Source organism: Tyto alba, unplaced genomic scaffold, assembly GCF_018691265.1.
Source record: "Tyto alba isolate M040663 unplaced genomic scaffold, T.alba_DEE_v4.0 Super-Scaffold_8, whole genome shotgun sequence".
NCBI lineage: Eukaryota > Metazoa > Chordata > Aves > Strigiformes > Tytonidae > Tyto > Tyto alba.
Window position 1 is genome coordinate 24,658,166 of NW_024881329.1, and position 23,036 is coordinate 24,681,201.

Below are 23,036 nucleotides of genomic sequence, written 5' to 3' on the forward strand. Positions count from 1 at the left end.
TGGTGACAGTTGGACCCGGTCACAGCCCCCCCGGTCACAGCCCCCCCGCACTGCCGGCCCTGGCCTTTCCCTGGCTAATTTTAGCCGCCCCACGTTCCCCGTTGCTGCCCGGTGCCACCAGCGTCCCCAGCAGGAGCAGGAGCACTGGGAGAACTGGGGACAGACGGGTGGGGAGCGGCCCCCCCCAAACCTCTCTCCTGAGGTGAACCCCTGCTCTTGGAGGGGGGGGGCTGCATGGTGGGACCCGGGCGTCCAGGCAGCCCCCGCCTCCCCCCGCCCCCCCGCCAAGCTGTGGGGTCGGCGTGGGGGGCCCAGATGCCGGGGTCCCCCGCCCCGCAGTGTGGGGGGGTCAGGAGGGGGCGCCCCCCCGGCCCGGACACCTGCGTTCCCAGCGCTCGGCCGGGACCCCCCACCGCCTCGGACGCCTGGGTCCCACGGCCGCGTCGCGGGTGGTGGTTGTGGGGGGGGGGGGCGGGCCAGAGACCCCCAACACGGCCGGAGTGGGGGCGGCAGGAGCCCCCGCATAACGGGGGGGAACCGGAGTGGGGGTCCGGGGGGAGGTCCGGTCCCGGCCAGGAGGGGCCGGGGGGGATGGGGGGGGCAGGCCCGAGCGGGGGGGCGGGGGGCGGGGGCGGGGGGGGCCGGCCCGGGCGGGGCCCGGGAGGGTTTTTCTCGGCCGCCGCCGCCACCGCCCCCCGAGTGCCCCGGGCCGAGAGCAGCGACGGCAGCGCCATGGGCAGAGGGGTGAGTAGGGCCCGCCACTCGCCCACGCGGGGCACCCGCCCACGCGGGGCACCCCCCCGCACATCCCCCCCCCGCCCCCCCGGAGCGCCCACCCCTGCGGGCGCCCGCCTGCTGCCACCCGGCACCTGACCCTGGCACCCGCCCACGCGGGGCACCCTCCCGCTGCCAGGCGGCACCCACCCACGCGGGACACCCACATCACCCACCCGCTGCCGGCCGGCACCCGTCCACGAGGGACCCCCCCACGTCCCGCCCCGGGGCGTCCACCCGTGTGGGCACCCACCCGCTGCCACCCGTGGGTGTTCGCCCCGTCGGGCGCTGCCCCCGGCACCAGCACCCACCCGCGGGCGTCCTGCAGCCCGTGACCCCCACGCCCCCCCCCCCGCCGCCACCCCCAGGGTCCCACTGCCACTGACCCACCATCTCGGTGCCGCTGCCCTCCCACTTACCGTCCTCCCCGCCCCGGGGTCCCACTGCCACGCATTCCCGAGTGACCCCCCACACGCGTGGGCGGCTGCCCGAACGCCTGGGTACCCCCTCCTGCTTCGGGGAAGGAATGTAGGGGGAGCATCCCCCATGGTGGGGAAACTGAGGCACGGAGCCAAGGTGCCCCTGCAGAGGAACACCCCCCTCGGCCCCCCCGTGCCCGGCCCCCACCCGTGCCAGTGGCCCTGTGCCCGTGGCCCCGGCTGCTCAGTGCCAGGGTCGCCGGTGCCGTGGCAACGGCCGCGGGGGGGCCCTGAGCTGGGGCTGGCGCCTCGCCCGGCACCCCCCGTCCCGCCTGGCACGGCCTGGACCCCCCCACTCCGGGACCCCCCCGGCTCCTGGGCACCCACCCAAAGGTGGGGGGACCCCGGAGGATATGGGACAAGAGGTGCCCCCCCCCTTCCGTGGTTGTCCCCCCCAGGGGTGCCCCCACCGGGTGTCTGTCCTGGCAGTCTGTCCCCAGGGAAATGCCGGGGGGACACACACACAGACACAACACCCCCCCCCCCCCCCCCCCCGTGCCACTCCTCTGCCGTCCCCCCCCCTCCCCCAAATCCAGGGGTGCCCCTTCAGATGTGCCCCCCCCCCCCCCCCCCCGTGCAAAGACAAAGTGTCCCTGCGTGGGGGGCTGGGGTCCCCACTGTCCATGGTGGGGGGGGGTGTCAGGCAGTGTTGCCCCCCCGCCTGGGGGTACCCCGTGGGGGGGTGGCTGGCTGTGGGTGCCCCCCCGTGTCCCCGTCTCCGCGGTAACACGACCCCTCCGCTCCCGGCCGTTGTTCTTGGCACCGGGGCCGTTTTCCATGACCGCATCGGCCCCCCCGGCCCCCCCGGCCCCATGCTGGGGCACCCGCCGCCCCCCCGGCCCCCGCCTGCTCCTGCCAACCACCGGCCCGGCGGGCAGAGCCACCGCGGACGTGCCATCGGGCCCTGCCAGCCCCAGGGGACCCCCCGCCACTGGCAGCGGGGGGGGGGACGCAGCGTGTCCCCCCCCAGGAGAGCGGCCAGGGCTGCCTGCCACAGCACCCCTGCCTCTCCGTGACACCTGCGGTGTTGGTGGGGTGTTCCCCTCCCCAGCTTGCGGGACCCCCCCCCCCATGGCCACAGCAACCCCCCCCTGGCCCTGGGGACCCCCCCGTGACCACAGTGACCCCCACCCAGGGCTCTGGGGACACCCCCCCCGCCCCCCCCCAGCCACAGTGCCACCTCTACAGCCCGAGGGACACTGTCACCCCATCACCGCAGTGCCACCCCGGTGACCACAGTGACACTCCCATGACCCTGGGGACCCCCCCACGGCCACAGCGACCCTCCCTGATGGCCCTGGGGACCCCCCCGCGGCCACAGTGCCACCCCTGTGTCCCCATTAACCCCCCTCCCCACGGTTCTGGGGACCCCCCAGTGCCACCCCGGTGACCACAGTGACACTCCCATGACCCTAGGGACCCCACTGTGACCACGGTGACCCCCCTTCCCCACGGTCCTGGGGATCCCCCCCATGCCAACCCCATCATCACGGTGCCACCCCTGTGACCACGATGACCCCTCCCCCAGTCCTGGGGACACCCCCCCCCCCGCCCCACTGGCCACAGTGCCACCCCCCCCCCCCCCCTGCCTGCGGTGCCCCCCATGCCCACGCTGCCACCGGTGCCTGCAGTCCCCCCCGTGCCCACGGTGACGCCCCGTACCCTCGATGATGCCGGTGGCCACGGTGACCCCCATGCTGGCGGTGACATCCATGCCCATGGTAATGCCCGTGCCCACGGTGAGGGCCGTGCCGCCGGCGGTGCCAGCCGCGCCGGCGGTGCCAGCGTGCCCACGGGGTCCCGCGTCCCCAGGCCTGGCCGGGAGTACTCGCCCGCTGCCACCACCTCCGAGAACGGGGGGGGCAAGAGGAAGCAGAAGGAGAAGGAGCTGGATGAGCTGAAGAAGGAGGTCAACTTGGTGAGGAGGGGCCGGGGGGGGGCAGCGGGGCGGGGGGGGATGGCTGAGCGTGCCACCCCGGCTGCGGTGACACGGGTGACGCGTGCCCGGCAGGACGACCACAAGCTGTCCCTGGATGAGCTGGGCAGGAAGTACCAGGTGGACCTGTCCCGGGTGAGCTGCCCCCGTGTCCCACCCTCGACGCCATCGCCAGCACCCCACATCCCTCCTGGCCCCACGGACCCCCCCCCTCCTGGCACCCCACCTCCCTGTCCCCATGGGTGACAGCCAGCCCTACCCCCTGTCCCCGTGCCCCCCCCCTGCCCTGGCCGTGGCACCCTGCCCTCCCAGGCCCCCCAGGCTGTCCCCTGGCTGGGACCCCCAGCCCCTCCAGTCCCCCCCCGGCCCCGAGTGGCAGCGTGCGTCCCCCCCGCAGGGCCTGACCAACGCGCGGGCGGCCGAGATCCTGGTGCAGGATGGTCCCAACGCGCTGACGCCCCCCCCCACCACCCCCGAGTGGGTCAAGTTCTGCCGGCAGCTTTTCGGGGGGTTCTCCATCCTGCTCTGGATCGGGGCCATCCTCTGCTTCCTGGCCTACGGCATCCAGGCAGGCCATGGAGGACGAGCCCTCCAACGACAACGTGAGGGCACGGGGGGGCACGGGCGTCGTGGGGACATGGGCATCTGGGGGGCATGAGTATCGGGGGGGCATGGGCATCTGGGGGGCATGAGTATCGGGGGGGGGCATGGGCATCTGGGGGGCATGAGTATTGGGGGGGGCATGGGCACCCTGAGGGGCACAGGCATCATAGGGGGCAGAGGCGCTATGGGGACATGGGCACTGGGGCGGGCATGAGCATCGGGGGGGGCATAGGCATCATGGGGGGAGCAGGGCCATGGGCACCCTTGGAGTGGGGGGGACACAAGCACCCTTGCGGGGGGGCACCATGGGCATCGTGGGGTTCAGGAGCGCCCTGGGGGACACGGGCATTGGAGGGGGCACAGGTGCTGTGGGGTCATGGGCGTCACAGGGGGCACCGTGGGGGCTCAGGGGTGACACGGGCACCTGCCCCCCGCCACCACGTGCCAACTCTCGGGGGGTCTGGATGGCAAACGGGCCGGGCTGGCGTGGGGGTGCCCTCCCTAGCGACCTGTGCTGTGGGGCAGCCGGGGGTCCCACCCTGCCCCCCGGGTGCCGGGTGCTGAGGCGCTGCCTGGGTCCCAGCTGTACCTGGGGGTGGTGCTGGCCGCCGTCGTCATCGTCACCGGCTGCTTCTCCTACTACCAAGAGGCCAAAAGCTCCAAGATCATGGACTCCTTCAAGAACATGGTGCCCCAGGTGGGAGCCCTGGGTGGGCACCCGGCTTGGCGGGGGGGTCCCAGGTAGGGTGGGGGTGCCCGGGCACCCCTCATGGTGCCCTGCGCCCCGGCAGCAAGCGCTGGTGATCCGGGAAGGCGAGAAAATCCAGATCAACGCGGAGAACGTGGTGGTGGGCGACCTGGTGGAGGTGAAGGGGGGGGACCGGGTGCCGGCCGACATGCGCATCATCTCCTCCCACGGCTGCAAGGTGAGTGGGCACCGGTGGGCACCGGGGCTGGCGTGGGGTGGGTGACGTGGGGTGGGCACGGGGTGGGTGCTGGGGGTGACATGGGGTGGGCACTGGGAATGATGTGGGGTGGGCACCAGGGGTGGCATGGTGTGGGCACCAGGGCTGGCATGGGGACAGTGGGGTCTGCCCTGAGTCCAGCCAAGCCCAGCAGTGCCCAGCACCCTCCGGCACCCACCCGTGCCCGCCGACACCCACCCGTGCCCGCCGGCACCCACTCATGCCCACGGCACCAGGTTGACAACTCATCGCTGACGGGGGAGTCGGAGCCGCAGACCCGCTCACCCGAGTTCACCCACGAGAACCCACTGGAGACCCGCAATATCTGCTTCTTCTCCACCAACTGTGTGGAAGGTGGGTCCCCGGGGGTCCCTGCCCACGCGGGGGGGTCCCCGGTGCCCCCCGGGGCTGCTTCAACCCCCCCCACCCCGTCCTGCCAGGCACTGCCCGCGGCATCGTCATCTCCACGGGGGACCGGACGGTGATGGGGCGCATCGCCTCGCTGGCCTCGGGGCTGGAGGTGGGGCGCACGCCCATCGCCATGGAGATCGAGCACTTCATCCGCCTCATCACCGGCGTCGCCGTCTTCCTCGGCCTCTCCTTCTTCATCCTCTCCCTCATCCTGGGCTACACCTGGCTGGAGGCCGTCATCTTCCTCATCGGCATCATCGTCGCCAACGTCCCCGAGGGGCTGCTGGCCACCGTCACCGTAAGGCCCACGGGGGGAGCAGGGGGGTGGGGCACCGGCTCTACGGGGAGGGAGGTGGTGGGCGCCGGTTCTGCTGAGCTGGCCCTGGTGCACCCAGCAATGCCCGGTGCTTGCTGACACCCGTGGGTGCCCCCCGAGCCCCGTGGGTGCCTGCTGAGCCCCGTGCCCCCCCCCAGGTGTGCCTGACGCTGACGGCCAAGCGGATGGCGCGCAAGAACTGCCTGGTGAAGAACCTGGAGGCGGTGGAGACGTTGGGGTCCACCTCCACCATCTGCTCCGACAAGACGGGGACCCTCACCCAGAACCGCATGACCGTGGCCCACATGTGGTTCGACAACCAGATCCACGAGGCCGACACCACCGAGGACCAGTCGGGTGGGTGGCTGGCACCCTGACCCCCCCCCCCTCCCCGAGCACCCTGACCCCCTCAGCACCCCACCCCCAGGAGCACCCCGTTTCTTGCACCTGCACTCAGATGTCACTGCCCTGGCACCCCATCCCCTGGGGCACCCTCTTCCCTGGGTCCTCAGGGCACCCCCACCCCCCACCCCCCCACCCCTGGGAGCGCGGGAGGTGTCCCCAGAGAAGATGGGGGGGTCCCGGCACGGCTGACGGGGGTGTCTGTCCCCCAGGTGCCACCTTTGACAAGCGCTCGCCCACCTGGGCGGCACTGGCTCGCATCGCGGGGCTCTGCAACCGCGCCGTCTTCAAGCCGGGCCAGGAAAACATCTCCATTTCCAAGGTAGGTGGATGTCGACCCCCCGGAACGCCCCCAAATCCTTCTGAGAGCCGGGGCGGTGCCGGTCCCAGTGCCCCCCCGTGCCACCGGCGTCACCTTGAGCATCTCCCCCCCGCGCCAGCGAGACACGGCAGGCGATGCCTCGGAGTCAGCGCTGCTGAAGTGCATCCAGCTCTCCTGCGGCTCCGTCAAGAAGATGCGGGACAAGAACCCCAAAGTCAGCGAGATCCCCTTCAACTCCACCAACAAGTACCAGGTCTGCCGGGCCGGTGGTGGCAGCGGCGGCGGCCCCGGGGGGGGCTCGGTCGGTGCCACCCGGTGCCAGCGTCCCCGCTGTGCCTGCAGCTCTCCATCCACGAGCGGGAGGAGGACCCCCAGGGGTACCTGCTGGTGATGAAGGGGGCCCCTGAGCGCATCCTGGACCGCTGCTCCCGCATCCTGCTGCAGGGCCAGGAGGTGCCGCTGGACCAGGAGATGCGGGAAGCTTTCCAGAACGCCTACCTGGAGCTGGGGGGGCTGGGGGAGCGCGTCCTGGGTGAGGACGGGGGGTGCGGGAGGCACAGGGGACGGGGTAGGGATGGCAGCATGGGGGCACAGATGTGGGGTGAAGGGACGTGGGGGCACGGGAGGGGGTGATGGGGGGTGTGGGGTGGGGGGATGCGGAGGGCGTGGGGGGGGCCAGAGGGGACGGGACAAAAGACACAGGGACAAAGGGACAGGGGGATGCAGAGGATGGGCATGTAGGAGCAGGGGGGATGTGGCAGGGCCATGGGGACCCGGGCGTGGGCTGAGAGAACTTGGGGACACGAGGGACGTGGGGGGACAGGGCGCGCAGGGTGTGTGGAGGACATAGGGGGTAGGACCATGGGGACACAGGGGACACAGGGGCAGGGAGATCCGGGGGGGCACTGGAGGCGGAGATGGTCACTGGGGGGCACATGGAGGACACAAGGGACGTGGGGGCAAAGGGGACACGGGGGGGGCTGTGGCGGGGAGGAGGAGCAGCGGGTGAGGGAAGGGGGTGCCCATGGGCACCCGCACCCCGTCACCCGCCGGCGCCCGCCAGGTTTCTGCCACCTCTACCTGCCCCCGGACAAGTTCCCCCGCGGGTTCAGGTTCGATGCCGACGAGGTCAACTTCCCCACCAGCAACCTCTGCTTCGTGGGGCTCATGTCCATGATCGACCCCCCCCGCGCCGCCGTCCCCGACGCCGTCGGCAAGTGCCGCAGCGCCGGGATCAAGGTGAGACCCCCGCGCACCCCCTGAGCCCTCGCCAGGCTCCCACCTGAGCGGGGGTCGCCCCTCCACATGTGTGTCCCCTCCCCAGGTGATCATGGTGACCGGGGACCACCCCATCACGGCCAAGGCCATCGCCAAGGGGGTGGGCATCATCTCGGAGGGCAACGAGACGGTGGAGGACATCGCCGCCCGCCTCAACATCCCCGTCAGCCAGGTGAACCCCCGGTAGGTGCCAGTGCGGGGGGCGCGGGGGGGGCCCGGCGGCCCCCGCTGAGGCTGCGCTGTGGCAGGGAGGCGAAGGCCTGCGTGGTGCACGGCTCCGACCTGAAGGACATGACCTCGGAGCAGCTGGACGAGATCCTCAAGAACCACACCGAGATCGTCTTCGCCCGCACGTCCCCCCAGCAGAAGCTGATCATCGTGGAGGGCTGCCAGCGCCAGGTGCCCATGCCCCACGCTGCCCCTGTCCCCATGCCCCCCGCTGCCCCCGTCCCCGTGCCCCATGGTGTCCCCATCCCCGTGCCCCCCGCTGCCCCCGTCCCCGTGCCCCATGGTGTCCCCATCCCCGTGCCCCATGGTGTCCCCATCCCCGTGCCCCCCGCTGCCCCCGTCCCCGTGCCCCATGGTGTCCCCATCCCCGTGCCTCACAGTGCCCTTGTCCCCTGCCCCTGGTGCCCCTGATGCCCTGTCCCTGTGCCCCATCTTGTCCCCATCCCTATGCCCCGAGGTACCCTCCTGTCCCCGTGCCCCGTGGTGTCCCCGTGCCCCACGGCACCCCCATCCTGCTGTCCCATCCATGCACCCCAGGGTGCCTGACCCCCCCGTCCCCAGGGTGCCATCGTGGCAGTGACGGGGGACGGGGTGAACGACTCCCCGGCGCTGAAGAAGGCCGACATCGGCATCGCCATGGGCATCGCCGGCTCCGACGTCTCCAAGCAGGCGGCCGACATGATCCTCCTCGACGACAACTTCGCCTCCATCGTCACTGGCGTGGAGGAAGGTCGGTGCCCGTCCCTCCATCACCCTCCTCCCTCCTGGCTGGGTGTCTGCCGCCCCCCGTCGCCCACCCGTCCCCGTCCCCTCAGGCCGCCTGATCTTCGACAACCTGAAGAAGTCCATCGCCTACACCTTGACCAGCAACATCCCCGAGATCACCCCCTTCCTCCTCTTCATCATCGCCAACATCCCCCTGCCCCTGGGCACTGTCACCATCCTCTGCATCGACCTGGGCACCGACATGGTGAGGATGGGGCCGGGGGCAGGGGCCGGGGGGGGGCCGGGGGTGGCAGGAGGTGACAGACCGCCGCCCCCCCCAGGTCCCCGCCATCTCGCTGGCCTACGAGGCGGCCGAGAGCGACATCATGAAGCGCCAGCCCAGGAACCCCCGGACCGACAAACTGGTGAACGAGCGGCTCATCAGCATGGCCTACGGGCAGATCGGTGAGGGGGGCAGTGGGGGCCGCCGACACCGGGGGCACCCCAGCCCCCACTAGGGATACCAGGGGACATCCCCCCAGCTGGCATCAGGCACAGTGCGGCCCCCCCGGGATCCCGCTAGAGAGACCAGGGCACCCGCTCGGGGTGTCAGGGGCACCCCAGCACCTACTGGTGATACCAGGGTGGCAGCCAGCGCCCCGTGTGACCCCTGGGCACCCACTGGTGATAGTGGAGCACCCACCAGTGACCCCAGCACAGCGGGTGGCACCGGACTGTGCCCTGAGTAGCCATGCCCTGATCCCACAGCCCAGTGGCCCTTGGGGGGCTGATCTCGGGGTGCCCATCCCTGATCCCGGGGTGCCGATCCCCAGTCCCGGGGTGCCGATCCCCAGTCCCAGGGTGCTGATCCCAGATCCCAGGGTGCCCATCCCTGATCCCGGGGTGCCGATCCCCCCCCCTGGGTGCTGATCCCCCACCCTGGGGTGCCGATCCCTGATCCCGGGGTGCCGATCCCCCCCGCCGGGTGCCGATTCCCCCCCCCTGGGTGCCAATCCCCAATCCCGGGGTGCCGATCCCTGATCCTAGGGTGCTGATCCCCCACCCTGGGGTGCTGATCCCAGATCCCAGGGTGCCAATCCCCCCCCCCGGGTGCCGATCCCCCCCCCCGGGTGCCGATCCCCCACCCTGGGGTGCCGATCCCCCCCCCCGGGTGCCGATCCCCCCCCCGGGGTGCCAATCCCCCCCCCCCGGGTGCCGATCCCCCCCCCCGGGTGCCGATCCCCCCCCGGGTGCTGCGCCCTGCAGGGATGATCCAGGCGCTGGGCGGGTTCTTCACCTACTTCGTGATCCTGGCGGAGAACGGGTTCCTGCCCGGCACGCTGGTGGGCATCCGCCTGGCCTGGGACGACCGCTCCACCAACGACCTGGAGGACTCCTACGGCCAGGAGTGGGTGAGTGGGCCCCCCGCACGCCCCCCACACACCCCCACACCCCCCACATCCCCCCCGCATCCCCCCCGCACGCCCCCGCACGCCCCCTCACACCCCCCGCACACCCTCACACACCGCCCCGACACAGCCCTGCTCCGCGTGTGCTCACACACGTGTGCCCTCACCTGCCTGTGGCTGTGCGTGTGCCAACCCGCCCCTCAGCTCGTGCACGGGCCTTGCACAAGCACACGTACACCCACATGTGTTTGCACATACCCTCATGGCCTTTCTGCACACTCCCCCCTCCCCCCGCGCACCCCTTGGTGCACTGTGCCTTTGCACGCCTGCACATGTGCTCGCACGCACTTGGGTGAGCACGCCCTCCCACACCTGCGCCCGTGCGAGGCCCTTGCACACGCGTGTGAGTGCACTCACACACACCATCCCGTGCTCCTCCCTCACGTCCCCCTGCACACACTCGCTTGTGCCCCTGCCCCCCCCCGCACGGTGCATCCTCGTGCGCGAGCGTGCGAGGTGGGGGTAGGCGGGGGGGGGGAGGTGCAGGTCACAGGGGCTGGGGGGGGGCACACGCGTGTGCGCTGAGGCCGTGCCCCCCCCGCCCCCCCCAGACCTACGAGCAGCGCAAGGTGGTGGAGTTCACGTGCCACACGGCCTTCTTCGCCAGCATCGTGGTGGTGCAGTGGGCCGACCTCATCATCTGCAAGACCCGCCGCAACTCCGTCTTCCAGCAGGGCATGAAGTGGGTGCCGCCCCCCCCCCCCGAACCCCGACCCCTCCCCAGCACCCATGGGTGCCCCCCCCGTGCCTTGCACCCCCGCTGCTCCCCCACAGGAACAAGATCCTGATCTTCGGGCTGCTGGAGGAGACGGCGCTGGCGGCGTTCCTGTCCTACTGCCCCGGCATGGGGGTGGCCCTGCGCATGTACCCCCTCAAGTGAGTTGGGGGGGGGGGGCGCCCCGGCCCTGACCACCCCCCACACCCATGGGTGCCCCCCTATTAACGCTCTCTGCCCCCCCCCCCCCCCCCCCCCCCAGGGTCACCTGGTGGTTCTGCGCCTTCCCCTACAGCCTCCTCATCTTCGCCTACGACGAGGTGCGCAAGCTCATCCTGCGCCGCTACCCCGGAGGTGAGACCCCCCCCCCCTCCGCCAGCGTGACCCCCCCCAAACCCCCTCGTGGGTATTTCCCCCTAGGGTGGGCATTGCTCTCCCCCCCATTTGGGGGTACAGCCCCCCCCAACCCCCCCCTACTATGGATTCTGCCCCCCAAATCCTTCCTTTTTGACACCCCCAAAGTCACCACTGCCCTTTCCCAAAGTGGCCACTGCCCCCCCCCACGCCTGGCCCAGCCCCTTGAGCCCCCCCATCTTGCTCCCCTGCCGCCCCCACTGCCCCTTCAAACCAGCTGCTGCCCTCAAAGCCCCCCTCAGGGCTGGCACCTGCACCCAAAGGAGTGGGGGGCGCGGGGGGAGGAGGGCTTAGGGGATACCCAGGGTGGGTGGGGGGCACCCACAGGGGCTGGGGGGTGACCCGGGGAAGTGGGTGGTGGTGGAGGGGCACGCGAGAAGCATGGGGAGCACCCAGGGTGGTTGGGGGGGGACACAGGGAAGTGGGGAGTCCCCATGGGAGAAGGGGAAACCCAGGAGAGGTGGGGGGCACCCGGGGGGCTGGGGCGCCCCCAGGGGGTGGGGGCACCCCCCATCTTGCCCCCCCCCGACGCCTGTCCCCTCGCAGGCTGGGTGGAGAAGGAGACCTACTACTAGGTGCCTGTGTGGGCCCCCCCGGCCCCCCGCTCACCCCGACCCTGCACCCCCATACTAACCCCGGGGGCTGGCGCTGCTGGGTACAGTGGGGGGGGTTGGGACCCCCTGGCCTGGGGGTACCCAGGAGTGCGGGGGGGGGCACCCTCTGCCCCCCCCATGAGGCACCCAGACCCCCCCACACACTTTCAGAGCAATAAAACAATTTAACTCTTTCATACCCTCGTCTGTGCTGGGGGGGTCATGGGGGACATGGAGGGTGGGGAGAAGGGGGGGGTATCAATAACCTGCTGCCCCCCCACGGCCCCCCCCAGCACCCTAGGGACCCCCCCCCCCTTACTACAGGGTGACCTGCCGGAGCCTCACGGGGCACATGTGTGAGCGTGCAACACGTGTGCGCACATGTGTTGGGGGGGGCAATGCCCCCCCCACACCTCCCCATGCCCCCCCCCATGTCACGCAAGGCCCCGGCACACCCCACACCCATCCGGACACCCGGGTCCCCGTACCGTGGGGGGGCTGGGGGTGTCCCTGCTCTGCTGAGTCAGCAGCGCGGCAGGGGGGGCTCGGGGAGGGCTCGGGGTCCGGCCCCGCTCGGGTTTCACCAACGGGGTTTTGGTGTCACCCGGGATTAAAAACAAGGATCCGAGTCGGGGTCACCCGGAACCGCGGTGGGGATGAGGGGGGCTTGGCGGGGGGGGGCAGGGACCCCCCCCCTGCACCCTCTGGCACCCGTGTGTGAGGGCCCCAGGCACACTATAAGGCCAGCATGGGGGTCCAGGGCACCCCAATTCCCGCCTCCCTGGTACCCACGGCCCTTGGCAAGGGGGTCCCGGGCAACCCACCTCCCTGAGAGCGGGGGGTCCTGGCTCCCACGGTGTCTTGGCTTGGGGGAAGAAGCCCCCTCCCCATCCCTGGGGGTGTCCACAGAGGGGTTTGCCCCCCCCCCCAGCTTGGGTCAGCAGAGCGGGTGGTCGCTCAATCTGAGGGGGAGATGGGGGTGACGAAATGCCGCGTCCCCCCCTCCCGCACAGGGCTGTGGGGGTCCCCGTCAACCCCAACCCAGAGCTGGGTCCCATCTGGGGGTGGGGGTGCTTGGAGGGGCAGGGTGGGAGGGGGGCACCCAGACCCTCACGGGGGTACCTGTGCCCCAGGGACCCCGAGGCTGGGGTGGGGAACGGCCACCGAGGGGTCCCCCGCACCCCCTGGGGCCCAGACCCCAGGGCCCCCCCGTCCCCGGGGCGCGACGCAGGTGACCCCAGGCTCAGCTCCTTATTTTTAGCCCCCGGCCCCCCCCGGCTCCCTCCCGCCGGCTCCTCTTTCCTTGCTTAATATGGAGCTGGAGCGGGGCCGGGGCGGGGGGGGGACACGAGGGGACAGGCTGAGCCCCCCCCCGCCGGCGCCGGCCCCCCCCGGGGCCCTGAGACCCCACTGTGATGGGGGGGAGGGATTCAGGGGTGCGGGGGGGGGGCAGGGTGCCACTGTCCCCCCTCTTTGTGCCTTCGGACACCTTGGGGCTGGGGAGGGGCCGTGTGTCCGTCTGTCCCCTCCTGTCAGGGCCGGAAGGGGCCGTGTCTCGCCGTGTCCCCCCCCGGGGGCTGTGTCTGTCCGTCCCCCCCGGGGCCAGGCAGGGGCTGTGTGTCCATCCCCTGTGCTGGGGCTATTGGTCCCAGCTGGGCTGTGTCTGTCTGTCCACCCCTGGACGTGAAGGCACTGTCTGTCTGTCCCTGAAGGCGTGTCTATCCCCATCCTGCTGTTGTCCAGCCCAGGAGCTGTCTGTCTGTCTGTCCCCAGGGCTGTGTCTCCGTTCCCTGGCTGTGTGTCCACCCCTGATTGTCTGTGAGTCCCATCCCTGTCTGTCCGTCTGTCCGTCTCCATCCCTCTGTGAGTCCCATCCCCGTCTGTCCGCCTGTCTGTCCCTGCCTGCCTGTCTGCCTGGGCACCCTCTATCTGTGTGTCTGTCCCTGTCCGTGGATCTGTCCTCGTCCATGGGTCCATCCAGCTGGTGCTGGGGGTCTGGGGGTGGGTGCTGTCGCTGCTGGTGCCGGGGGCCGGGGTCCCCGGGGGGCTCGGGGCTGGACCGGGTGTCACCCGTCACCCCGAAGAACTACCGGGTGGGGCTGAAGCGGTTCCCGGTGCCGGCCCTGCTCCCCCACCCCCCGGCCAGGGCGACCGGGCGGCCTCAGCGCCACCACGAGACGGAGGAACCGGTCCTGGAGGTGGGTCCGGGACACGCACCCCCCCCCCCCGGCATCGGGGACACTGGTGGGGACCAGGGGACGCTGACGGGGGGGGTGACTGCACCCCTGTGGCACTGGGGACGCTGGTGGGGACGGGGGGATGCTGGTGGGACACACATTGACGCTGGGGCACCAGCACCCGTGTGGCACTGGGGACACTGTAGGGACCAGGGGACACTGGGGAGGGACAGACAGCAGCACCCAGGGTGGGGGGGGGTCCACAGGGGCCGGCCGGGGGCAGGATGGGCTCACTGGGAGGGGATAGGAGCTGGGCGTGACAGGGCTGGGGACACCCCTACCTGTCTTTGCCCGCTCCATACTTGGGCCGGGGGGGCCCCTCACCCCCAGAACAGAGCCCAGCCCGCTGCCAGTGTCACCAGCTGAGGGGACACCGGCTGCCGGGGGGACCCGTCCCCATGAGCCGGCACCAGCCAGGACCCCCGGTGTGGGCGGGGGGATGGAGTAGCCGGGCCGGGGACTCTGGGGGGCCCTTCTCAGGGGAGAGGGGACAGGGCCGGTGGCAGTGCCCCCCCGTGTGGTGTCCCCCCCGCTGGCAGCCCAGGTGCCGGAGGACAGGGGAGTGGGCTTTGGCCTCATCAGCTCCGAGAAGGATGCGGCCGTGGCCAAGAAGCTGGGTAAGGGTGCAGCCCCCACCCCTACCCCACCCTGCTGGGCCCCCGCAGGCACAGCGCCCCCCCCAGATCGCCCTGCCTGGCACATGTCCCCCCTGCATCCCCTCCCCACCAGGTACAGGGATCCCCCACCCCCTGTGTGTCCCTCTGCCCCCTGTGGCCCCCTCTGTGGCCCCCCAAGTCCCCATCTGTCCCCTCGTGTCCCCCTGTGTGTTCCCTGTGTCCCCCCCATCCCTCCTGGCTCCCCAAACACAGCCCCCGTGCCAGCCCCCAAAGCATTCTCCCAACCGTCTGTTTATCCATCCCTGTGTCCATCCGTCCATCCCTGGGTCCATCTGTCCCTCCCTCCCTGTGTCCCTCCCTCCCTGTGTCCGTCTGTCTGTCCCTCCACGAGGGCACAGGGACTGACCCAGACCACCCCAGCCATGTTCGGGACTGTGGGGCTGGGGGGTCCCTTCTGGAGCCAGAGCCGCCAGGATGGAACTGGGCTGGGGGGGCCGGTGAGGGGCTGTGGGGCCGGTACCGGGTGCCGGTACCCAGTGCCGGTACCCAGTGCGGGTACCCAGTGCCGGTACCCGGTGCGGGTACCCAGTGCCGGTTCCCAGTGCCAGTACCCAGTGCGGGTACCCGGTGCCGGTTCCCAGTGCCGGTACCCAGTGCGGGTACCTGGTGTGGGTACCCAGTGCCGGTACCCGGTGCCAGTACCCAGTGCGGGTGCCCGGTGTGGGTACCCAGTGACGGTACCCAGTGCCAGTTCCCAGTGCCGGTACCCGGTGCTGGTACCTGGTGCCGGTATCCTGTGCTGGTACCCAGTGCCAGTACCCAGTGCGGGTACCCAGTGCCGGTACCCAGTGCCGGTACCCAGTGCGGGTACCCGGTGCCGGTACCCGGTGCCGGTACCCGGTGCCGGTACCCAGTGCCAGTACCCAGTGCGGGTACCCGGTGCCGGTACCCAGTGCCGGTACCCAGTGCCGGTACCCGGTGCCGGTTCCCAGTGCCGGTACCCAATGCCAGTACCCAGTGCGGGTGCCCGGTGTGGGTACCCAGTGACGGTACCCAGTGCCAGTTCCCAGTGCCGGTACCCGGTGCTGGTACCTGGTGCCGGTATCCTGTGCTGGTACCCAGTGCCAGTACCCAGTGCGGGTACCCAGTGCCAGTACCCGGTGCCGGTACCCAGTGCCGGTACCCGGTGCCGGTACCCGGTGCCGGTATCCTGTGCCGGTACCCAGTGCCAGCGCCAGGACCCCTCCCTGCTCCCCCAGATTTCAAGGCCTTCGAGGAAGCGGCGGAGGAGTTTCACCCCTAAATCCCCTTCTTCGCCACCTTCGACAGCAGGGTAGGGGCGAGGGTCCCGGGGGGCGGGGCCACCTGCCGCCAGCACCCAGGGGTGGCTCAGGGCCCCCCGCTCCCCAGGTGCCAGGAACCTCACCCTGAAGCTGAACGAGGTCGACTTCTACGAGCCCTTCATGGAGGAGGCGCTGAGCGTCCCCGGCCAGCCCCACGGCAAGGACGAGCTCGTGGCCTTCGTGGGGGAGCACAGGCAGTGGGCGCCCGGCCGCCCTCGGGGGGCTGGGGGACCGGGGTGCCACGGAGGGTGGTTGCCATGGAGAAGCAGTTGTCACGGGAGGTTGTTGCCATGGGGAGGTGGTTGCCATGGGAGGTGGTTGCCATGGAGAAGCAGTTGCCATGGGAGGTGGTTGCCATGGGGAGGCGGTTGCCATGGAGAAGCAGCTGGCATAGGGAAGTGGTTGCCATGGGGACAGGTTGCCATGGGGAGATGGTTGCCATGGGGACATGTTGCCATGGGGAGGTGGTTGTCATGGGGACAGGTTGCCATTAGGATGGGTTGCCATGGGGAGGTGGTTGCCGGGGCAGCCGCAGCCTCTGGGTCAGGGGATTCCCGGGGCCGGGGGGGGGGGAGCTGCGCACTCCCCTCCCCCTGCTCTGGCAGCCCTCCCCCCCCCCAAATACCCCTTTGTTGGCTGCAGCCCCTGGGGTGACACGAGTTTGAGAGGCCTCAGCAGGCAATGGGGGGGAATGTCGGTGGGCCATGGGGCAGCCGAGCCCCCCCCAGGCTGGGGGTCCTGCCAGGGTGGGCAGGGCAGGGTTAAGGCCCAGGTGCTGCCGGGATGTTCCTGCAGCCTTAATCCCCCCCCGGATCAATCTGCCCCCCCCGCCGTGGCCTCAATTCCACAGGAGATGGGGCAACGCTCCACGGCCCCCACCGAGGTGCCAGTGGTGTCGGGGGGCTCAGCCCCAGCCCTGTGCACCCCCCCAGCCCCCCCAGAGCCAGCCTGGCTGTCCTGCCCCCCCCCCAGCTGCTGCACCCCTACTTGAGCAGCCCTCCCAGCTACACAGCAGAGCCCGGGGTGGGGGTAGGGATTTGGGGGTGCCCCTAACCGCCCCCCCCCCCATTTCCCAGGGCCACTCTGCGGAAGCTCAAAGCAGAGAGCATGTACGAGACCTGGGTGAGTTGGGGGGGGGAAGAGAGATGTGGGGGATCTGACCCCTCACCTCGACACCCCCACCCCTTCCGGGAGACACCCCCCCCCCCCCACTGGGGTGCCCCCCCAACTGGTGACACTGGCCCGTGTCCCCCCAGGAGGATGACATGGAGGGGATCCACATCGTGGCCTTCGCAGAGGAGGATGATCCAGGTGAGGGGGGGACTGGGGGAGCTGGGGGGGGGTCGCCGGGACTTGGGGGGGTCCAAGTGCCCCTCAGCCCTGTCCCCCCCCAGATGGATTCGAGTTCCTGGAGACCCTGAAGGACGTGGCCCGGGATAAGACAGATGACCCCGACCTCAGCATCCCCTGGATCGACCCCGAGGGTTTCCCACTGGTACCAGCCCCCCCGGGGGGGTCACCCCACCACGGCCCCCACTCCCTCCTTGGTGCTGCAGGGCGGGCTGGAGGAGGGGGGGGCTGATCTCTGCGCCCCGCTCCCCCCCCCAGCTCATCCCTTACTGGGAGAAAACCTTCAACATCGACCTGTCCCGGCCCCAGGTCGGGGTGGTCAACGTCACCGACGTGAGTGTGCGTGTCTCCCCTCCACGGGACCCCCGGTGTGGCCCCCCCTGCCCCCTCCCTGGGAGCTGAGTCCTGACAGGCTCATCACACGACTGGACCTCAAAGGCAGCCCCTGCGTGTAGGGGTCCCAGCCTGTCCTGCCCTCCCGGGGGGGGGGTCCCACAGTGGGTGTGCCCCCCCCATCCCCTCGTGTCGTGTCCCCCCACCGTGTCCCCAGGCCGACAGCGTGGGGCTGGAGGTGGCGGACGAGGACGAGCTGCCCGGCCCGGCCGAGCTGCAGGAGTGGATCGAGGACGTGCTGGCGGGAGACATCAACACCGAGGACGACGACGACGATGATGATGATGATGATGACGATGACGATGATGATGACGACTAGGCCTTGTGCTGAGCCCCATCCCCGCGCCGGCCATTAAAGTCCCCAAAAAAACCAGTTTGTGTTGCAGGAGGTGGGCGTGGAGATGCGAGATCCCCGGGGGGACTTTCCCTGGAGCTTCCTGGGGGGACGGTGACACCCACGGGGGACTCAGACACTCGTGGGTGTCCCCCCGGTGTGGTTCTGTCCTGAGGTGGTGACCGGGGGTCCCGGGGGGGGGGGGGAAATGGGGGACTCCGAAGAGATGTAGGACACAGCGAGGATCCTTCCCCACGGGCGTCCGCGCCAGCTCCCCCCCCCCCCACGCCCGCTCCCCGTTGGGCGGGACGGTTCCTCGGGCCGCCCCGCCCCGCCAAGCCCCGCCCACGCGGCCCCGCCCCGCTAAGCGCCGCCCTCTCCCGCGCCCCGCCCCGCTGCTCAGAGCGGCAGCACCGAGAGACCGAGCGGCCGCACCGGCACCGCCACCGCCACCGGCACCGCCCCAGCCGGCCGGTAAGTGCGGGGCTGCGCGGGCACCGGGGGCTCCCCCCGCCGGCACCGGCACCGGCACCGGCACCGGATGGGGGCTGCGGCCACCGCCTCCATCCGCTCCCGGTGCCGCTCCCGGTTCCCTCAGCCGGGCGGGGACCGCGGTAATAGCCCCCCCCCCCCCCCCCCCGGTAGTAGGCTCCCCCTTCCCGGTAGTCCATCCCCCCCCGGTAAAGGGCAGTGCCTCCCCCGTTGATGCCCCGCCGCGGCCGTGGTTAGGAAGGGGTTAACGGCCCCGGTGTTACCGGGACTGCGAGGACCCCCCCACCCCCCCCAACACTGGTGCCCCCCCCCCCCCCCCCCGGCGCCGCCGCCGGTGCCCCTTTCACTTCCCCTTTCGCTGCCGTGGGGGGCCCGAACCCGTGACCCGCGGGGAGGGAGTGGGGGGTGGGGGGGGCGGTCGCGCCGGTCCACGCAGGGCCACCCGGCCCCCCACGCGGGACGCGGGGTCCACCATCCCCACTCGGTCCCGGTGACCGTCCCCACCCGCTCCCCGCGGTGCCATGGGGTGTCCCCCCCTTTCCCCACCCGAGACCAGGCGTGTCCCCCACCCCCCCCCCCGGCTGCCACCCGGTCCCTGCGGGACACGGGGTCCCCCCTCCCCGTGCTCCGTCCCCACGGTGCCACCCAGCCCTCCCACTGCCGCCCAGTACCAGCGGAGCACCGGGATGCCACCCATTCCTCCGGGGCAGGGTGTGCCCCCACCCCCCCCGCGGGTGGGTGCCGGAGGGGTTAGGGGGAGGTGCGCGCAACCGGACTCCTGAGAAACACGAGTGGGAAGGGGAGCATGAGGAGGTCACGCGCCCCAGGGTCGGGCTGGGCCCAACTGGGGCCAAACTGGGCCGTGGTGGCAGCGGAGCCGCCTCTTCCGCCCCGGGCGCCGGGACGGGGAGGGCTGGGGGGGCCACGACTCATCGCCCCCACATCCCCCTCCGTGCTTCGCCCCACGGAGCTTCCGCGCGGCCCCGCGGGGGGAAACTGGCACGGGGCGGGGCGGCGGCGGCGGGGGGCGGGGGGGCGCACCCAGATGTGCCCCAGATGTGGGATGTGCGGTACCGGGGATGCTGCTCGGGTCATCGGAGGGGCGGGACACCCCGGGACACGGGTGGGGACCCCCCCCCCGACCCCCGATGGTGCCGGTGCCCACGCGGCAGGTCGATGCCCGTGGCTCGGGGCGGTGGCCGTGGGGCAGGACGATGCCCGTGGGGCACGGGGGTGCCCACGCAGCAGCAGGATGCCCACGGGGCCGTGTCCGTGGGGCCGGGCCGGTTTCCCGGTGGGGTCGGGCCGGCGCTGCGCTGCTCCCGCGGCACAAAGGCCCCTTGTCCCCTGGGCTGCGGGGGGGGGCGCGGGGGGGCCCCTCCTTGCGGTCCCGCCATCGCCACACACCCCAAAATCACGGGGGGGGACACGCAGTGATTGGAGGAGCCCCCCTCCCCTCCCCCCCCGGCACCTGGCCGGAGCGGGGGAGACAAAGGCGGGAAGGAACCGGCCCACCCGTGTCCTGCCCCCCCCCCCCCCCCCGCCGTGTCCTGGCCCCCCCTCGCGGCAGCGGAGTTAGGCGCCCCCCCCAGCCCCCCCCTTTGAATGGCCCCCCGTGGGACCACGCCCCTCGTGCATATTCATGAGGTGCTTTGCATGGGAAGAGCGAATGGGGGGGGTCCCGCGGGGGGGGGTGGTCCTGAGCATCCCCTCCCCCCCCTTCCCCCGCCGGGGGGTGCGGGGGGATCCGGGCCGGACCCGCCGGGGCTGGGAAGGGGCGGAGGGCCCCGGCGGGGGGGGGGTCCCCACCCCCACCCCCCCGCCCGGAAGGACCCGCGCGTCCGGGCCAAGGGCTGAGTCATCGGCTGCCTTAAAGGGGCCGGACAGGGCTGGGACACGCGTGTGCGCGGGGGGAGGGGGGGGCACGCGTGTGCGTGAGCGTCGGAGCACGCCTGTGCGCACGTGTGCACGCGGGTGCGGGGCGTGGGTGGGTGTCTGTGTGTGCGGGTGTCTGCGTGGGGGGGTGGGGGGTGGGTGTGTTTACGGGTGTAGGCACGCGTGTGCGTGGGGGGTGTGTGTGTGTGCATTGGGGGGGTGCGCATGCGTGCACGTGCCGATGGGGGTGAGCAGCGCGGTGGGTAGCGGCGCGTCTGTGTCCGTGTGTCTGTGTTCCCCCCCGCCTCCCCCGTGTCTGTGTGGCCCGCGTGGGGTGGCCAGGTCGTCGTGTCCCCACCCTCCCCCCCCCCACTCTCAGCACCCACGGGGCGGGCGGGTGCTGCCATCACCACGGCAACCGCATCCCCAGGGTGGGTGGCAGTGGTCACCATGGCAACCGAGGCGCAACAGGAGATGGGGGACAGAGTGTGACCCCCCCCACACCCCAGCCCCGACCCCCCCCACCCACCCGGGCCTGACGCTGGGGCTCGGGGTGGCCCCCACTCGGCGCCCCCCAACCCAGGGTGCCCAGAGCCAACTGGGGGGGGGGGGGGCGGGGAGGGCTGTGCGGTGCTGGGGGGTGTCACACCATGTGGGGGGGGGGGGTCTGTGCAAGTGTAAAGCTGGGGGGGACCGGGGGGTGTGTGCGAGGCTCCCCTCGCACCGGGGGAGGGTTACGGGGGGGGTCACAGGCAGCAGAGCAGCTTCCAGCAGCACCCGGCGGGTCCCGCCGTCCCCCCCGCCCCGTCCCTGTCACATCCCCTGAGCATCACATGAGTCACGGGCCAGCGGAGCTCGGCGGACGCCGTGGCTCTGGGGGGGGCAGCTGGGGCCGGGGGGGCGCTGCGGCGGCTGAGGCCGGGCAGCTCGTGACGCGGGTGGTGCCCAGCCATGGCCGAGTACCGCAGCTTGCTGGAGGAGCTGGCCCAGAACATCACGGCCGAGGACCTGGAGCAGCTGAAGTCGGCCTGCAAGGAGGACATCCCCAGCGAGGAGAGCGAGGCCATCGCCACCAGCCACCACTGGTTCGCCTTCCTGGAGAAGCACAGCAAACTGGACAGGGGTGAGACCCCCCCCGCCCCTCCCCTGGGCTCTGTCCCCTGGGCTGGTCCCCATCCTGCTCCAGCGGCAATTTTCGTGGTCCCCATCCTGCTCCCTGGCCCCTGTCCCAGTCCCCATCCCCTCTCCTGGCCCCGGTGGTCTGGTCCCATCCCCGTCCCCTCTCCCGATCCCCGTTCCAGTCCGTGACCCCCCCCCAGCCCTCACCGTCCCCTTTTCCCTGTCCTGGTCCCCATCCTGGTCCCTCGTACTGGTCCCTGTCCCCTGTGGTCCCCATCCCTGTCCCTGCCCCCTCTCCTGGTTCCAGTCCCCAGCCCTGCTCCTCATCGCTGTCACCTGCTGCCAGCCCTGCTCCCGCCCCCTGTCCCTGTCCCCCCCCCCTGTCCCCTGTCCCCCCTCCCCGCCCTGGTCCCTGTCGCATCCTCTGCTCCCCATCCCAGCCCTCGTTGCTGTCCTTTGTCCCCTCTTCCCGTCCCCGACATTGTCATCCCCGTCCCCATCCCCACCCCGGCCCCTGCCCTCCCCCTGTCACCCCCCCTCTGTGTCCCCCACCTCGCTCCCTGTCCTCGGGCACCCTTCGCCATGGGGCGGGGGTGGCCCAGCCACGTCCCCGTCCCTGCAGACAACCTGTCCTACATCGAGCACATCTTCGAGATCTCGCGCCGCCCCGACCTGCTGACCATGGTGGTGCAGTACCGCACCCAGGTCCTCAAGATCTCCGAGGAGGACGAGGTGGACACCAAGCTCACGCGCATCCCCAGCGCCAAGAAGTACAAGGGTGAGTGCCCCCCCGCCCCCCCGAGAGGGATGCCCCCCACACTAGACCCCAGGGCAGGGACAGGGTCCTTCTGCTTAGGGGGACCCCCCCACTGACCCCCCCGTGTCTCAGCAGACATCATCCGGCAGCCCTCAGAAGAGGAGATCATCAAACTGGCCCCCCCGCCCAAGAAAGCCTGAGGGGGGGGCGAGGAGGAGGAGGAGGAGGAGGAGGAGGAGGAGGAGGAGGAGGAGGAGGAGGGAGGAGGAGGAGGAGGAGGAGTAAGGCTGTGGCCCCCCCCCACCCCGTGTCCCCCTGCCACCTCTCTGGCCCCGGGGCGCGGGCAGGCAGGGGGGGCCAGCACGGTCACTAACAAAGTCTTAACGCCCCCCCCTCCATGTCGGGGCCGGGGGCCGGGGCGGCTCTGCGTGTGCGTGTGCGTGGGTGTGCACGTGTGGGTGTGCGTGTGTTTGGGGGGGGGAGCTTTGCTATTCCCAGGGCCCCCCCCCCCACAAGCCCTCAGTGGGAGGGGGGACAGCAGGAACAGGGACCCCCCCCCCCCCCCCCCAGTCCAGGTTGTGTCTGGGGGGGCGAAAGGCAGTGGGAGCACCCCTGTACCCCATCACGGGGCAGGGACAGGGCTGGGGGACAGGGACCCGAGCGAGTGGCACGAGGGGGGGCGCAGGGATGAAGGACGGGGCACGTCGGGACGGAGGCGAGCAGTAGGGCTGAGCTGGGGGGGGGTGTTTTGCTGACCCCCCCCCCAGGCAGGCTGGAGGATGGTGTGGGTTTGTCAGGCCTCAGCCCCACGAGGAGGGGGGGCACATTTGCAGTATGTGTCCCCCCCCAGGGGCTGCAGTGGGTGGGGGGATGAGGAGGTGACATGGCAGGGGGGAGGGGGGCGAGGCA

The 23,036-nt window shown here is 71.6% G+C and overlaps 4 protein-coding genes and 1 long non-coding RNA gene across 6 annotated transcripts; all 5 read left to right on the forward strand.

The window, feature by feature from the left end:
• Window positions 1–703: 703 nt before the first annotated feature.
• LOC122152604 lies at window positions 704–3,128 on the forward strand. The gene is made up of 3 exons (XR_006164674.1): window positions 704–744; window positions 2,885–2,974; window positions 3,066–3,128. It is a non-coding gene; the product is annotated as an uncharacterized LOC122152604 (long non-coding RNA).
• A 524-nt stretch (window positions 3,129–3,652) lies between these two features.
• LOC116959234 (sodium/potassium-transporting ATPase subunit alpha-2) lies at window positions 3,653–11,794 on the forward strand. 2 transcript variants are annotated; one of them, XM_042785478.1, is made up of 20 exons: window positions 3,653–3,791; window positions 4,376–4,489; window positions 4,584–4,718; window positions 4,994–5,111; window positions 5,198–5,466; window positions 5,643–5,841; window positions 6,099–6,208; window positions 6,327–6,461; window positions 6,551–6,740; window positions 7,272–7,447; window positions 7,533–7,669; window positions 7,735–7,885; window positions 8,276–8,444; window positions 8,530–8,684; window positions 8,761–8,884; window positions 9,686–9,831; window positions 10,440–10,570; window positions 10,663–10,764; window positions 10,866–10,957; window positions 11,564–11,794. In XM_042785478.1, exons 1-20 carry the CDS (start codon window positions 3,765–3,767, stop codon window positions 11,590–11,592), a joined length of 2,709 nt encoding a protein of 902 aa, XP_042641412.1. In that variant the 5' UTR covers window positions 3,653–3,764; the 3' UTR covers window positions 11,593–11,794. The 2 variants fall into 2 exon arrangements, with proteins under 2 accessions (XP_042641412.1, XP_042641414.1); XM_042785480.1 differs by lacking the exons at window positions 4,376–4,489; window positions 4,584–4,718; window positions 4,994–5,111; ... (2 more) ...; window positions 6,099–6,208; window positions 6,327–6,461 and having other exon boundaries at window positions 6,584–6,740.
• Window positions 11,795–13,577: 1,783 nt separating this feature from the next.
• Window positions 13,578–17,956, forward strand: LOC116963460 (calsequestrin-1-like). The gene is given in 10 exon segments (XM_042784920.1): window positions 13,578–13,594; window positions 14,328–14,464; window positions 15,002–15,604; window positions 15,724–15,799; window positions 15,876–16,004; window positions 16,884–16,929; window positions 17,064–17,118; window positions 17,202–17,302; window positions 17,416–17,490; window positions 17,708–17,956. Coding segments are annotated over 10 exon segments (1,401 nt in total). The 3' UTR covers window positions 17,870–17,956.
• Window positions 17,957–18,248: 292 nt separating this feature from the next.
• On the forward strand, window positions 18,249–22,372 carry LOC116959600 (astrocytic phosphoprotein PEA-15). Its single transcript, XM_042785483.1, has 4 exons — window positions 18,249–18,358; window positions 21,201–21,374; window positions 21,993–22,148; window positions 22,263–22,372. The coding sequence occupies exons 2-4, from the start codon at window positions 21,203–21,205 to the stop codon at window positions 22,325–22,327; spliced, it is 393 nt and encodes a 130-aa protein (XP_042641417.1). The 5' UTR covers window positions 18,249–18,358; window positions 21,201–21,202; the 3' UTR covers window positions 22,328–22,372.
• On the forward strand, window positions 19,457–21,195 carry LOC122152534 (translation initiation factor IF-2-like; the record flags this gene model as incomplete). Its single annotated transcript, XM_042784921.1, has 2 exons — window positions 19,457–20,858; window positions 20,893–21,195. Coding segments are annotated over exons 1-2 (1,143 nt in total), but the record flags the coding sequence as incomplete, so codon positions are not given.
• Window positions 22,373–23,036: the final 664 nt, after the last annotated feature.

Coding starts and splice junctions, on each gene's coding strand:
- LOC116959234 (XM_042785478.1), top strand. CDS start 3,765: ATGGAGGACGAGCCCTCCAACGACAAC. Junction 4,490..4,583: donor TCAAGAACATGGTGCCCCAG/GTGGGAGCCCTG, acceptor GCGCCCCGGCAG/CAAGCGCTGGTGATCCGGGA. Junction 5,467..5,642: donor GGCTGCTGGCCACCGTCACC/GTAAGGCCCACG, acceptor GCCCCCCCCCAG/GTGTGCCTGACGCTGACGGC.
- LOC116959600 (XM_042785483.1), top strand. CDS start 21,203: ATGGCCGAGTACCGCAGCTTGCTGGAGGAGCTGGCCCAGAACATCACG. Junction 21,375..21,992: donor GCACAGCAAACTGGACAGGG/GTGAGACCCCCC, acceptor CCGTCCCTGCAG/ACAACCTGTCCTACATCGAG. Junction 22,149..22,262: donor CAGCGCCAAGAAGTACAAGG/GTGAGTGCCCCC, acceptor GTGTCTCAGCAG/ACATCATCCGGCAGCCCTCA.